Below are 17,095 nucleotides of genomic sequence, written 5' to 3'. Positions count from 1 at the left end.
TAGTAAGGCAATAGGTCTATAGTTGCAGGCATCAGATTTTTCGCCACCCTTATGAAGAGGAATAATAATGGCTGTCTTTAGGCACTCTGGAAATTTACCTTTTTCGAAGGAATCATTAATTAGTGAGAGGAGGATTTCCAACACATTTTCTGTGAGATTAGAGAAAATTTTTATAGATAGTCCATCAGTACTACAGGATGATTTGCTTTTGATACAATTGATTGTTTGGATAAGTTCAGAGTTATCGACTGGTCGTAAAAAGAATGAATTCGAGACCTGTCTTGAATTAGGAAGATAGAAAATAGGATCTTGTTGCGGCAAAATTGTTGATGTTATATTTTTACTCACATTAACGAAGTAGTCGTTTAGACTTTCAGGATTTGGAAGGGAAAATGATTGAGCTGTGTGAGTTTTATTTCGAAGATCGTTTATTATAGACCAACTCTCTTTTGCAACACTTTTAGAGCTTCCCAGACGATTTTGATAATAGGCTTTTTTAGCTGACCTGACAAGTTTTAGATATGTTTTCCTGTACTTCATGATATATTCAGTGACAGCAACATTGGTAGTAAATTTCTTGATGTATAGTAGTGAACGCATATTCTTAGCTGATATGCGAATACCTTTCGTAACCCAAGGTTTCCGATGTTTTGGCTTAATAGGAATTAAAGGAAATGCCTTATTGAAGATGTGGAGAAGCTTATCTAGAAAAACACTGAAATTATAGTCCACGTCTATAGAAGGAAATTGCCACTCAGAAGTTAAGCATAAATTTTGGAATTTACGAAAATTCCGGGCGGAAAAAATCCTACCTAAACGTCGGGTTTTTGAGGAGGGTTTGCTGAAGATGTTAAACTTCGTATACACTGCTTCATGATCAGATAGTCCCGCATTAATAACTGTAGAGCAGACATCAAGGGGTGAGAAATCTGAGACAATATAATCGATTATGGTAGATGTAGTTTTTGTAATCCTTGTAGGAGAATCAACGTGCATTGAGAGACCATACGATTCAAATATGTTTGCCAGGGACACTTGGGTAGCACTAGCAGCAGCATAATTAATGTTAAAATCACCGCATAGAATTTTTCTGCTTTTATGAGGCAGGTCATCTAACAAATTTAGCAGGTTCTGAAAAAATAGTTCCACGGTAGAATCAGGTGATCTATAAATGCAAATAATGTAAAGATTAAGATTTTTATTATAAACTAAGGAAAACTCAAAGAAGGATTCACTTAACAAAAAGTCATATTTTGTTACCAGAGAAAAATCATTATTTCTAGAGAGAATCAGGGTGCCTCCATGAGCCGAACTTGGACGATCATACCTGGCAATTGTGGTATATTTTTCTACAAAAAAAGGCTCGTTAACTTCAAGCCAGTGCTCTGTAACCGCAACTATCGGAGGAAATCCTAATTCCTCCAGAAACAAAAATAATTCATCAGTTTTATTTCTTATAGAACGAATATTAATCAGAACCATGCCAAAGTTGTCATCACTAAAATAATTTGAGGTTTCTAGTCCCTCAGAACACGTCGTGTTGTTTAAAAATTTCGCTTTGGAGAGCCAGTGGAATAATAACTTCGATGACATTCCCTTGACTTTTGTAGGTGTATAATTCGTTCCGAAGTTAGATAGGACCTATAAGCGGCAAGATCAGCTTCCACTTCAGCTGGACCAATTCCATAGGCATGGTTAAATTCTAGAAGAACTTTTCGTAGTTCTTCAGTCTTAGTAGGTAATCCTTCGGAAGCCAAAAAGAGTTTCACGCTGGTGTTGGTATATCCGTCATAAAATACAGAAGCAGGCTGATCGTGAAGAAAAGCAAGATGTAGTTTAATTGCCTTTAAGATGTCTGGTTCCCTTAATCTTGCAAGAAGATATCGACTGTTCGAGTTATTAGTTAGTCTAACTCTTGGTGGTGTTAAAGGATCCAAATTTATGGATGGTTCCAAAGTATCTTTCTTAACAAAATTGATATGGGAACGGAAAGGCTCTTGAGATTTGCAAATTGTGATGGCCTGCTTGTCTGTAAATATATTGGTGTCTTCAACTTCATTTTTGTTGTTGCTTGGAATGGTAATTGGGTTTTCCAAGCTAACCTGGCTTCTGATGTACTTCGGATTCATATTTTCTTCAGATGAAGTCTTTGGTTCAGAGTGTGGTGATTCTATAGACCATTTAATGTTGACACCAGGTGGCCAAATTTCCTTATTAAATAATAAGTCGATAGATGGTTTGGATTTTATGCCTATTTTAAATGAGGAACCAGTTGCTGTGTTGGCGTCTTTAGGGAGAGCGTAACATCTAATATAATCCTTGATACCTAGCCTCTCTTTAATGTAGTGTACTATTTGTATAGGGGTGTATGCTGCGGTTAAGTTACTGATAACAACAAAATGACACTTATCTTCTGAAACTTTTGACTTTCTTTCTGGACAGGTTTGGAAATGTTGAGGGCCTTCAGTTTGGGTGCTTGAAGTGACATACACTATCTTTTTTTTAGGTACCTCTTTTTCAGTTTGTATAGCAGGTAGTTTGCTGGAAATATTACTTATCTGATCAGATATTTCGCTGATGTTTTCAGATAGCCTTTGTAATCCCAATTTTATCTCGGATGAATTTGAGTCTTCAACTTGAACCTTAATAGTATCATCGGAACAGCCGAAAAAAACTGACGATATATTGAAGATATCTTGTTGCATTTGCCGTACCGATTTTAAAAGATGTTCAGGATTCATTAGGCTATTTAATTTATGGATCTCGTCAATTTTTTTTGTAAGGTAATCCAATTTGCCATCTTTTTTTGTTAATAAATTGTATGTCTCTATAAAAACGGGCAAATTATCAGTCAATTTTTTAGTTAGTTGAATTAAGGCATTAAAGTTCTCATGAGCTATTTGATTTTTTGATAGATTTGTTTTTTTTACGATGATTTGTTTTTGATACGTCTAAAGGTAGGAAAGAATCAATATAATGTAAGCTTATAGGTTTTTATTGCTAATTTCCTACCTCTACTAGTTTCGTCTCTTTTTATCTCACAACATAATTAGTTTTCTATCTTTTGGGTTATTTTGTCAGTTATTAGCGCGCTCATCACTGTATATATTCGTTTAGAGAAATTTCAAACTGACGTAACATACGCAAAGCAACAAAACAACGACTTTATGAAGATACTATGGATTTCTAAGTCAAAAAAGAATTATCAAGCAATTTTGGCGCAAAATGGATCAAAAAAATAAAACCATTATTGGTAAGGAGTGCTCCAATGGTTCTTGAGGACCTTCTTGTAAGTACTGGAATCTTCAACCGTTAACACTTCTCGCATCCAGTAACGTATTGGAAACAGCAATTGGAAATTACTTAAAGACTCCCGTCAGTCCTGTTGAAGGGCTATACGAACACAGATTAGCATGCACAGGTATAATATAGATGAGTTGCCAACCATAATTGACTCAGAATACCTCGACCAAAACATATCCGAACACGTTTGGCAAACCATTGTAAACCAATCATCAGTGAATTCCTCATTTAACTAAGGGACTGGTGACGATAGCCATTGTTATGTTGATCATCATTATCTAGAAAATAGTAAAATATCTGCTGAATTCCAAGAGAGCTAAAATAACAAGGATATCAAATTTCCTGCATCAAACCTCATCCTGCTCCACGAAAATATACCCTATCACAACCAAATTTAAGTAACAGACTTGAAACAGCCCAACCTTGATCAACTACATGTAATGTGATTAGATTTATTTTAGGTAGTTTCTCTCACCAAGGAAAAAATTAAGGCAGCATTAATTGAGAAAATAAGTACAAAAAATGAAAAATTATAAAGGAAAGGCTATAGCGGAATAAGATGGTCAAAAATGTCCCTGCACCGACCAGCCCCGCTACTTATGTTTTCGATAAAGGATATAAAAATTTGCCCTCACGCAAACTAAAGAACAATATTTTAGAATGAAACAAGCTTAAATTACTTATTGGTAACTGATAAAATAAGGCTTGAACTTGAATTTGTGTACTTCGCAGTTTCAAAAATAATATTTTTGATTTGTGTTTTTAAACAATGAAAATCGTCATTATTCGATTTTTTTGAGTTTTAAATTGTTTATAACTCGAAAACGATTAACTTTAGAGAAAAATTACAACAGAACTTTTTTGTTTCCAATGTTCCAAAGAACGTCAAATAATGTCTACCCGGGCCAAAAAATTGATTTTAATAATTTGTTTAAATTTTTTTTAACAATAACTACGAAATTATGGCCTTTATGTATAGGGAATATAACATGAAAAATAATCAGTATTTCTTAAGGACGTCAAAAAAACGCAAAAAATATACAGGGTCTACCAACTGAAATAAAAAATTTAATAAGATTTTTAGAAAAAAGGAAGATCTGACAACAATTTAATTATCACTATATCTAATATCGGCCGCATTAGAAAACCCCTACTCACCAAAATTTATAAAAATCGTGCAAACCCCGTCTATTAGATGGAAATCACACTTTGAGCCTAAATATCTTTCGAATAACAACCCGCCGCAAATTGCCGAATTCAATACTAATACTAAAGAACAACCCAACTTGAAAAGTCAAAGACGGGTGACCTTCAAAATTTTCTAGGAAGGGAAATATCCCACTTTCGACAAGCGATGCCGTCTGAGAGACGGGGTGTTAATACTTAAGGGTTAATGTGTAATAATATAAATATACAGAGTGAGGTTTATGTATGGAAACCCTCAATTATCTCAGAAACGGTTTGCACGATTTTTTTATACTTTCTTGGGTAGGGGTTTTCTAATGCGGCCGATATTATAGTGATAATTAAATTGTTGTCAGATCTTCCGTTTTTCTAAAAATCTAATTAAATTTTTTATTTCAGTTGGTACACCCTGTATATTTTTTGCGATTTTTTGACGTCCTTAAGAAATACTGGTTATTTTTCATGTTATATTCCCTATACATAAAGGCCATAATTTCGTAGTTATCGTAAAAAAAAATTTAAACAAATTATTAAAATCAATTTTTTGGCCCGGGCAGACATTATTTGACGTTCTTTGGAACATTGGGAACAAAAAAGTTCTGTTGTAATTTTTCTCTAAAGTTAATCGTTTTCGAGTTATAAATAATTTAAAACTCAAAAAAATCGAATAATGACGATTTTCATTGTTTAAAAACACAAATCAAAAATATTATTTTTGAAACTGCGAAGTACACAAATTCAAGTTCAAGCCTTATTTTATCAGTTACCAATAAGTAATTTAAGCTTGTTTCATTCTAAAATATGGTTTTTTAGTTGTTAATTGAGCCCGATCGCCCGTCCTCTCATATGCGGTTCACTAACAATTATTAAAAAGCAATGTTTTAGAATAAAACGTGCCAAAAAATTTTATAGCGAGCCCCTAGAAGAACTTGTAAAAAAACCTATAAAAATCGTGCAAGCCGTTTCCGAGGTAATTGAGGGTTTCTATACATAATACACTCTATATTATATTATAATTATAATAATATCATATTATACGCATTAATTGGTTCAATACTTCAATGCAATCAATTTGAACTTTTTATGATAAAATTAGTGAATTAGTCAGTATTTTAAATGTATATTTTGGATCTAGGTATAAAAAATACGACTAGATTAGTTGAAATAAATTATCAAATTGATAATATACAGTGTGTCGCATTTAAGATGAAGACACCCCTATTTATATTTCGGCTATCAAAATATATCCAGATTTGAAATTTGGCACAGTCATACAGGTTGATGGTTCACAATTTTTGAAATAGTCAACTGAAATTTAAATTTTTAACGCGGTCGACTGTGAATCCACAAACAGAAAAGTTATTTGGAAAAGCTGTTCCAAATATTATTTTAACCCCACATACCAAATTTTATGACAAAATTCACACTTCTATGTCCGGTTGCACCAACAGATCTTAAGCTTAAGACGAGAATAACATAAGAAATAATATAATATAATTATAATATATTATAATAAAAATATCATAATGTAGTAATAGATATGATTGATAATAAGGTAAAAATCGAAAATTATGGTGCCACGTAAGTGATGCTCAAGGAGGCCCTATCTATAAGTAGAGTTTAGCTAAGTTGGAGCTTAAGATCTGTTGGTGCAACCAGGCATTAGTGTTTTTTTTTTCAGTTGTTGTAGTCAGGAGCCTTAATCCTAAAATTGGCTGTCCCGAGATGCATCTCGAGACAGAAAAAAACGGTATTTTCAATTTTTTCGTTCTTTCCGCTCAGATATTAAAAATTCTGCCTCTGCCATTCAAAAGAACGACAAAAAATACACAAAAATACTATTTAAAAGTTGGCCAAATCATATTATCATAACCTAATTTTTTTTTCAAAATTTTAAAAAATTTTCCTGGGTTTATTTTTCATTACAATAATCTGAAAAAATCAGGCTGTTTTGTATTTAAAATATACATCTTCTTTAATTTTTCCAGATTTTCAACGAAAACTTTTCGTTTATAAATTTGCAAAAGTCTGTGTGTTATTGCGTTGCCGCTCCTGCAATACATAGAGCAGATGTGTCGATGGATTCTTATGTAGTTTGTGTCTTCTGAATCCAAATCTGAAAACGGCATTTCGATATCTCTAACCGTCTTCGAGATAATCGACCTCAAAATCTAAAATGTGACGTCACAATCCGGTTATTTCCTACCAGGCACTAAACGTCAGCTGAAATCTTTGATTAGGAAGTAGGCTACTTTTTTAATCTGAATTTGTTAAGAGGATCGGTACGTATTTTCGGCTGCTATGCTAATCAAATGGGGATTCATTTTTTTCGAATCCTGAGAAAACTAATAAGTATTTTTGAAAAATTTAAACGCAGAATGAAATATTACGTTATTGGCGAGGGCCGAAAGTCCCTGAGAACTTCTGTAATGTTTATTTTAATAAGTTACAGGGGTGAAAAACTAAGAGAAAATTTAGTGTGATTTTTAATATCAAATATCTCATTCAAAATAAACTTTTTATTTATTCTAAGGGACTTTCGGCCCTCGGTAATAATTTAGGCTTTCATTCTGCGTTTAAATTTTTCAAAAATATTTATTGGTTTTTTCAGGATTCGAGAAAAATGAACACAATTCCGTGGTAATATTTTCCAAATCTATCTTTGTCTTACAACGCACCCAGCTGAATATAATATTGTCAGTCAGACAGTGACAATCAGTGACAATTTTAAATATTTGACATTGCATCGGGAATATTTTGAGTTATTAATTAAATATTATTGATATATAGTGTATTTGATAAATAATTGATTTAAGACGTGAATTTAATAAAAAGTTATTTATTGTGTATTATTTGTGGAAGATCCAAGCAGAGAATACATCAGGATAATAATATATTCTGTGATCCAAGTATTTTGTTATTAAAGATGTTCAAAATTGTAAGGGTTCCATAAGAACAATATATTATTAAAAAATCACTTTAATACTTTTCCTCTTTTCTCGATTGAGTATTAGTTTTTGTTGTACAAATAAATTATTACAATCACTGAATATATAGTTAGTGAAAAAATTATCATATTTATTAACTGAATTAATAATTTGATATTATAAAAATAACAGTTATCTAAGAACATTCAAAAGCCATCTCTTTAAATTAATGATGACATTTTCAAGTAGAATGACATTGTAGTAATATTTACATATCCATACCGGTGTGAATTTTACTACACGTAATTTGCCGTGTAAAGACAGAAAAAGTAGGGATACACGTAAAATATTTGCGAATTATGTACCCATAGCCTTAAGCAAAGCAAATGTTATTATTTACATTTGAGTTTGACACTTCGTGAATGTCAAATTAAATTTTAAATTATTTATTAATAAAATATAAATAATTATTATATTATATTATATTATATTATATTATACTTAGCTATTAATAAAATATAAATGACATTTTATAGTGAATTTAATTATTATATAAAATAATATGTATAATAAATGTATAAAAATACAATTTGAGTATATTTTGAAAGCAATAATACATATTATACTATATTAATAATGAATCAGTAGAAACGATTATATTTAAATTTGGTAAATTATAACATTATAACTCCACTCGACCAGCGCACGACCACACAACTTAAAACACAAGTACGCAAATACGGTTGCGTGAAGCGTGGCGCAAAGCCGTGGAATTTACGAGACTCGCTCGGTCTGTAGATCCAAGTAAATTCATCAGTAAAAAGTATCTTTATCATGTATGTATTATTTATTTTACAATATTGGAAAATTGTTATTTAAAATGTGGTTTGGAATAAAAAAGTATGTTCTGATATATGAAATTACATCCTTCTAATGGAAAAAAATATTTGACGAATTTTCTCAAATTATGAATACCAACACCATTTACATTTATAACTCTTGTATTTTTAATTTGACGAAGAAAAGTTATTCTTCATAAAAATCTCTTCTTGGTCTAAGATATATGATGCACATCATGAATAAAATTTTATTAATTTTATACGAGGTATGTAAAAAAATATGAATTCCGAGTAAAGTATCTTTATAGTTCACAACATTTAAATTAGAATGATATACTTGCACATTAAAACATAATTTTTAATTCTAAACAACTTTTCGTAATATAGTTCAGAGAAATAAGGAAAAAAATATCCTGTTGGTGACACAACCCCTCCAGGCCGAAACCAAATTTTTTAGTAGTATGGACATCTATTATAATAACCTATATGATTCCTGCAGCTGATTTTATTGATATACATAGTTATAAACAAATAAAGATCAAAAAACGGTAAATTTTCGCTTTTTTCTATTACTAAAAAAGTGGGCATTTTAAACAAGTTTGAGAGTAAGAATCTTATAAACCGTATAAAAAACTTCAATATGGCGTTCGCTGAATATGGCTGTCCTTATTGGTTCCTTAGAAAATTGTAAAATAAATCATAAATTTTGAGCTTTTATAAATATTCATAACTTATGTAAAAATTAACTTAGAATGTAAAAATTAAATTCTTATTACACGGAATGCTGAGACTTATGGCGCTTAAATCATACCCTAAATTTCAAAGCAATTGGTCAAATAGCTTAAAAGTTATTTAATTTGTTTATGCCAAATTAATTTTTTTTGCAACACTGTAAGTCAGAAAATTATGAAGCTACAGTAATACTTTGGATAGTTTATGGAAGAAGGAAATTTACAGTATTAATTTAATTAAAAAAAAATACAAAAAATAATTATAAATATTGCAAAATTATTTTGCAAAAACATGTGAATTGAAAAAATGGGGGGGGCTAACTTTGTCCCTAATTGTCCTAGGACAGTTGTTTTTCTTTCTAAATGTGTATAAAAATTCAGTCTTGCTAAATATAAAAAAAATAATTTTTCTACGGGTAACGGTTAAAAAGTTATTCTAATTGTTTATAAGTAACCAAAAAACCGGCATGTTTTTGCAAAATAATTTTACACTGTTTTAAATTATTTTTCGTCATTTATTTTTTTTAAGGTAATAGTATAAATGTTCTTCTTTGATAAACTGTCCGAAGTATTATTGTAACCTCATAATTTTCTGACTTATAGCGTTACAAAAAAATGAATTTGGGAAAAACAAATTAAATAACTTTTAAACTATTTGACCAATTGCTTTGAAATTTATAATATAAAAAATGTATAAACATTCTCAATTTCTTTGCAAAACGAAAATGCAGCAGCTGCATAATACTCTGGTTAAAGCGGAGAGTGCAGGAAGAGTCCATACCGGTTTCGGAGATTTTTTCCCCTCATCAGTAAACCCATATCCTCTTCTCTCCGCTTTAACCATTTACCATAGCTTAGGCCTTCCCGAATTGCAGAGAAAGAAATGTCACGGATGAACGGAATGACACGGCCATCTACCGAAAAACAAACTAAGTTATCAATCGAAGTAGCGCAGAAAACGACAATAAATATCGCCTCCGTACCACCAGATTAACAACAGGTGGAATACTTTCTTTGGTTACACCTCCTGAGGATTTTCAAAATTTATAAATCATACAGGGTGCTGAGGAAATTAAGATGAGAGAATTTTAAATAATTCACAACTCATCTACTCAGCGTGGTAAAGCTCCAACAAGAAAGATTCCTTAGTACTCAAACAAAAGAGTAAATGAGTTAAAAATGTATAAACATTCTCAATTTCTTTGCAAAACGAAAATGCAGCAGCTGCATAATACTCTGAGATTAAGATGAGAAAATTTTAAATAATTCACAACTCATCTACTCAGCGTGGTAAAGCTCCAACAAGAAAGATTCCTTAATACTCAAACAAAAGAGTAAATGAATTAAAAATGTATAAACATTCTCCTCTGTATAAACCTCTGGGAAGCTAAAAATTTGCATGAGGGCAAATTTTTTATCCTTTATCGAAAACAAATAGCGGGGCTGCTCGGTGCGGGGGCATTTTTGACCATTTACGACCAAAATCTCAAATTATATGTATTTTATTCACACTTTTATCAAAAAATATGCAAAATTTAATATTTTTGCATATTTTATGCATAATATGCAAAATATGCAATTCGCATATTTGCCTAAGTCTAGTAATAATACTGTATTTAAACAGTAAGATACTTACCGTTGGAACCAACACTATTTCTGCTCCCAAGAAGAAAAACGTTTTCTTTTTGTCTTTAATGGCATCCTGTATTATTTTCACTTGCACTGCAACGACGGATAATACCTCAATAGATATTCTGTTAAATTCGTCGAAACATCCCCAGCATCCTGTCTGAGATAAACCTTTGTAAATGTTGCCGATTGATTTATAGTCCATCTGTTCGGAACAGTTAAATACATAGACCATCATGCCGAGAGCTTTTCCGAGATCCTTCGTTGTTTCCGTTTTTCCCGTACCAGCAGGTCCTGCGGGTGCTCCACCCATGATCAAGTGGAGACTTTGAGTTAGTGTTATGTAGCATCTACAAAATATTAAAATTATATTTAGTGTAGGAAACAGAGGTTGAACCTCGCAAAATGGACCCAAGTCCGGTTTTATTTTTTTTTCTGATATATCAAAGGGTGCTTCTTATGAGACTAACTTTTTCTTAAAAAATTTCGCACCGGAACCCCCCTTTTCATCCCTTTTAAAGGGGTAATTTGTGGTTTTTGCGAAACGTAGCCCTTCCTGTACGTTTTGCAAAAAATTTACTTAATAGTAAAATCAAGAAGACTATATTTTCTACTATTTATTTTTCGACAGCATATGTCTATCACCCACCGTTTAGCAGGGGTGGCGCTCCAAATTGGACAAATTTTTAAAAGAGATGATTTAAAAAAATATTTTTCCCTAACTGTAATGAAAATTAAGAAGAAACCCTGCGGCGATTAATCACAAGTAAGTGGCTGATTTTTTGGTATAGGTTTCATTCAAGGGCAATTGAAAATTTTTTAGTTACAGGGTGTTACATTTTTAAAAAACCCCTTTTTATACCATCTGAACTGCCTATGCTAGAGTAAAAAAACTTTTAGCAATTATCCATGTACTAGTGTTATTTACAAATTTGTATAATGCACCCCCATATTTTCCCCGGAACCCCCCAAAAAAAGGAGAATTTCAAAAATTGATTCTGGGCCATCACTGTGGCTTTAGGGTGCAAAGAAAATAAAACATGCATAGGTCATAATGTGTAGCAGACAGTGTGTTCTTTTATTTTCCATAAGTAAATTATCCATAAAATGAATAGGTGACGAAAAAAAACAAAAACTGGAGCCCGCCAAAGCATTTCTGGGGTTTACGGGGCCACTGTGCCGTAACGGTTGCTTATACGAAAAAAATGCATAGGACCTTATTTGTAGAGAAAGTAGTGGTCTTTAATTTTGTATAAGTTTTGTTTTAAAAAAAATGCATAAGTAATGAGCAAATCGTCAAAACATGCTCTTCAAGGGATAGGGGTAGTTTCTGCAGTTCATTTTCAAGGATAGGGGTAGTTTCCGCAGGGATGTTGCAATAATTATATATATTTATGAAAAACCCTATTGATCGAGCATATGGGTTAAAAAGCAAAAAAAAAATTTCAACCCCCTTTTTATTTATTTTTTTTTTTCTACAGGGGTTGCATTATGAAATCGCTTTTGATGTCCATGCATGGGTAATAAGAACGTGCACAAAATGATATATAAAGCATTTTAATAAAGGGCATGGTGTGTGAAGGATTTCAAGAAAATCACTTTCTTTACTAATTCTCCTTTTTTTTGGGTGGTTTCGGAAAAAAAATGGGGGTACATTATAGAAATTTGTAAATAACACCAGTACATGGATATTTGCTGAAAGTTTTTTTACTCTAGCATAGGCGGTTCAGATGGTATAAAAAGGGGTTTTTTAAAATATAACACCCTGTAATTAAAAAATGGGCAATTGCCCTTAAATAAAACCTATTCGCGGTGTGCAAGTACTTGGAAGGGATACGCGAAACGGTCGTGCGCGAATAGCGGAGAAATATTGCAACTTTCTTAAATAATTCATATTGTTAACTGAAATTGTCAAATTGACGTACATTGTCATTGACGTAAATTGACATACCTATTGTCATTTAAGAAGAAAAATTATATATTGCTTCACAATATTGATATGATATGCAATTATTATATAAAGGTAAATTTAATTAATTTTATTTTGCTTGCAATACTGCATTTTAGTAACTAATTTTATTTACTACATACAATTGTTTACGTTTGAATAACACAACCTAAATCTTATTTTTTCTTCTTATTATTTTTTTGGACTATGGCCTTGACAATTATCCAGTAACCAGGACCATATGATTGGTCAATATAATTAAAAGTGCGAATAAAAGTTCAGAGCGTAGAAATAGGTGTCGCTTTTCCGAACTTGCACGGTCCCAATACCAAAAAATCAGTTACTCATTTGTGATTAATTTTCCCAGGGTTTCTTCTTAATTTTCATATTACAGTTAGGGAAAAATATTTTTTTAAAACATCTTTTTTAAAAGATTGTCAATTTTGGGGCGCCACCCCTGCTAAACGGTGGGTGATAGATATATGCTGTCGGGAAATAAATAGTAGGAAATATAGTCCTCTTCGTTTTACTATTAAGTAAATTTTTTGCAAAACGTACAGGAAGGGTTACGTTTCGCAAAAACCACAAATTACCACTTTTAAAGGGATGAAAAGGGGGGTTCCGAGGGTAAATTTTTAAGAAAAAATTAGTCTCATAATAAGTACCCCTTGATGTACCAGAAAAAAAAGTAAAACCGGACTTGTGTCTATTTTGCGAGGTTCAACCTTTTTATTTCCTACACTAATTGATATGCTGACTATTTTTATGAGACTTTGCCCATCACAGTGTACCCTCGATGGCTCGCAAATACAAGGGGTGTAGACGTAACCCGATACTGGGCAGAAAAACTGTAATCGGATCCAGACTCGAAAAGTAAAGTAAGTATTTTTCGAGGTTTTATTTCAATATTCATTAAAACCTGTCCATAACGGCCACTAAGAATACAATAAGATAGTGGCCGTTATAGAAAGGTAGTCGTTATAGAAAGGTATCTGCTATTGCCCGGTTTTGTAGTCAAAAAAGCCCGGAAAAACGTTGTAAGCGACAAATTTGTATAAAGTAATGTTTTAGTCGAAAAACTTTCTTTATGCGCTAAGCAAACTACTGACGCTATTTATTAGCATTAATTTCAATTCAACCATAGTCAAGTAATACAAATAAGTAACTCTTAATTCACAAAATTTTGGTGAGTAATATTATTTTAAAACAGTATTTTGTTACTATCTAACAAATATTTTGGCGCTTCCAACGTTTTTCCGGGCAGGTCTTCAAATACATAAAAGATAATTGCAACTTAATTTATTTGTTAATTAAAGCAAATATAATTCCATACATAATTTCTGTTGACATCCTTGCCTTTTTGTTGGAAACCTTCTCTTCTTCTTACGGTGCCTATCCGTTCCGGATGTTGGCGATCAGCATGGCTATCCTAACTTTGCTTGCTGCTATTCTGAATAGTTCGGTTGTCGATGTAATAAACCACTTTCTCAAGTTTTGAAGCCAAAATATTCTCAAGAGTAATAATAATTTGTCAAAACAGCTATGATGTTTAATTTTTCAAAATAGTCATACTTGGTTTGCTGCCTTCTTTCCTGTACATTTTTTGTCTTTTAATGTAAATATCTTATTATACATGGCTTGGTAATAAAGTCCTGTTTCGTCAGCATTGTATATCATACATCTCGTGGAGAACAATTCCATAATGTTGACAACAACTCGTCACTATAATCGGAGAGTACACTAAGCGAAAGGGATTAGAAATTAATACCAAAAAGACAAAATTCATGATCATCTCCAGAAACTTGGATGCATTTGAAAACTCCACCATAACACTGAATACTAAGTCCATTGAAAGAGTGAGCAAATTTAAATGCCTGGGAACGTGGCTTTTTGAAGACTGGCCATCGGACAGGGAAGTAAAATGTCGCATTGAGCAAACTCGACAAGCTTTCGTAAAATTCAGGAAGATACTGACCTGTTCCGAGTTCGACCTTACACTGAGACCAAGCTTTACTAAATGCTACGTGTGGTCGGTGCTGCTATATGGCATAGAGGGCTGGACACTCAAAATGAGGGATATAAACAGATTAGAAACCTTCGAAATGTGGCTTTATCGCCGTATCCTAAAGATACCATGGACGGCGAAAGTCACAAATGTAGATGTCCTTAAAAGAATCAACCAAGAACGCCAGCTTTTCGAAAACTTCAAGAAAAGAAAAACGGCATATTTGGGTCACATCATGCGAAACGAAAAATACCAGTTCCTTCAACTTAATCCAGGGTAAAATTGAAGGCAAGAGAGGAATAGGATGCAAGAAAATGTCCTGGCTTCGAAACATATGGCAATGGACAGGGATTAACGACATACAATCTCTGATACACATTGCAAGAAACACAGAGTCAATGGAAAATGTGATCGCTAACACCTATTAGTGGATTTGCATTTTAAGAAGAAGAAGAAAATGGTAACTCAGGGTACGAACATGCCGAAGATACATGGATGTGCGCGGTTTAGGTCGCGATCGCGGTCGCTACATCGATGTCAAAACAAACCTTAATTTTCTTATGAGATCGCACATACCAAGAATGTGTCACCCGTTCACCCTCGCGACCTATCAAAAGTTTGCAAAAAAAAGTAGTTTGTTTTACATCGCGATCGAGCTGCTGATCGCGTGGTCAATTAAAGTTTATTGGTGGTTTTTAAACCACGTGACATTCGCAGGAGCTACTGCTGGTGTATTTATTCATTTCTTGTTGTAATCAGGTTGCGACAAGTTTTGGTTATATGGAAACCGCAAAGAACACTGAAAGGAAGGTATCTTCGGTATGTTCTGCCCGTCATCGATGTAAACCTCGACCGCGATCGCGACCTACACCGCGCTCGTCCATATATCTTCGGCATGTTCGTACCTCTAGTTTTCCTATGTCGCTCAAGTTAACCTCTGCGGTCTCACCACTAATTAATTTAAACGCTATAGTATCACATTTGCAGAAACTGTCCAATCATCCATTCGATGCAGGACTTATTTTACCACTAGGCACGTGCGGCACCTGCCTCGGGTCCGTATTTGAATGGGGCCCAGAAAGATCACCAAACAAAACATGTTTATTACAATAACAAAACAAATTTTCAAAATTCTTTCATTTTGCGAACAGGCAATGATAAATGTTAACCATAATAGTTATAATTAAGTGTATAGGCGCAAGCTTTCGGCTCCAATGCTCTTTAAATGCATTCATTTTTTCGAATTCTCAAAAAACTAATAAATATTTTTAAAAAATTTAGACTCAGAATGAAAAATTACATTATTACCGAGGGCCGAATGTCCCTTAGAATAAATAAAAAGTTTCTTTTGAATAAGATATGCATTTAAAATCAAAAAATCACACTCAATTTTCTTTTTTTTTTTCACCCCTGTAACTTATTAAAATAAACATTTTCGAAGATTTCAGGAACTTTCGGCCCTCGGTAGTAACGTAATCTTTCATTATGCGTTTAAATTTTTCAAAAATACTTATTAGTTTTCTCAGGCTTCGAAAAAACGAATGCATTTAAATAGCGTTGAAGCCGAAAGTTTGCTCCTATCCCCTTATATATATACACCGTTCTTAGGCGTCAACGCCCTTCGGTAGGGATCTATGGAGGAGTATCACCAAGCCGCAAGCCCTTATCCCTTGCCGTACCGCTCCTCCATAGGCCGATCAGACGCCAGTTTATTCCAGACCAAGCCGTAGACTCCATTGTGTTTTATACTACGGCGTTGGCCTTCTAATAATTTCTTGACCTGGCTGAGGCTCGAACCATCGATCGCAAACCACTAAATTTGTCGATCGACTGCGCCTTTGCCAACTGGACCGTCTAGACCGACACCTATCCTATCCTAGCTGCCTATCCCCTTATACAATGTTTAACTGTTTAAATATAAATTTTATTGATTATTAATAAAAATTTTATTTTCTTGTGGAACTATATTTCAATTAAATAATTAATACTTTTAAAAAAGTTATTATTGTTATTAAATTATATATTTAGGGGCCCGAAAATTGTGTAGTGTCTCGGGCCTGATTTGAAGTAAAATAGGCTCTAATTCGATGCTGCTAATCCATCTTTATAAGTACTGCATGCTGCCTCGAGTTCCAATATCTGTGACGGCACAGATATTGGAATTGCATTATTTTTGTCTTTGCAAAACCAATTGTACACAAAGACTTGATCCACTGCCAATCATTCCGACTTCAGAAACTTTCGTTTTTACTCCAAATTAACACATTCCTTAACATTTTTTTTCTCATTTTCATTTTTTTATAATATCGTTAAAATGAGTTTTTCCAACCCCATATTTTTGGACCAACTTGCGAACTTAAACCATACTTTTTACTTTCGGTGAGTATATATACTTCATATCAAAAATTTTATGTAATATAAAAAATAATTTGTCTAAAGAGGAAGTAGTATTTATATGGGCAAAAGGGCATGCCGGTATACTGGGTAATGAGAAAGTGGATGAGTTGGCCAAAGATGCAATAAAAAAA

At 32.9% G+C, this 17,095-nt stretch overlaps 1 protein-coding gene across 1 annotated transcript in view; it reads right to left on the bottom strand.

Annotated features, from left to right (window-relative positions):
* LOC114326404 (dynein beta chain, ciliary-like) overlaps positions 1-17,095 on the bottom strand; it is a 328,677-nt gene that overhangs the window by 146,929 nt on the left and 164,653 nt on the right. Inside the window, exon 14 of the mRNA XM_028274767.2 lies at positions 10,622-10,964. Within this exon, the coding sequence (XP_028130568.2) occupies positions 10,622-10,964 (343 nt within the window). The remainder of the gene's footprint in view (positions 1-10,621; positions 10,965-17,095) is intronic.

The sequence above is a fragment of the Diabrotica virgifera genome, chromosome 4 (genome assembly GCF_917563875.1).
Source record: "Diabrotica virgifera virgifera chromosome 4, PGI_DIABVI_V3a".
NCBI classification, from domain to species: domain Eukaryota; kingdom Metazoa; phylum Arthropoda; class Insecta; order Coleoptera; family Chrysomelidae; genus Diabrotica; species Diabrotica virgifera.
The sequence above is the reverse complement of the archived record's forward strand: the minus strand, read 5'-3'. Positions and strand labels throughout refer to the sequence as shown.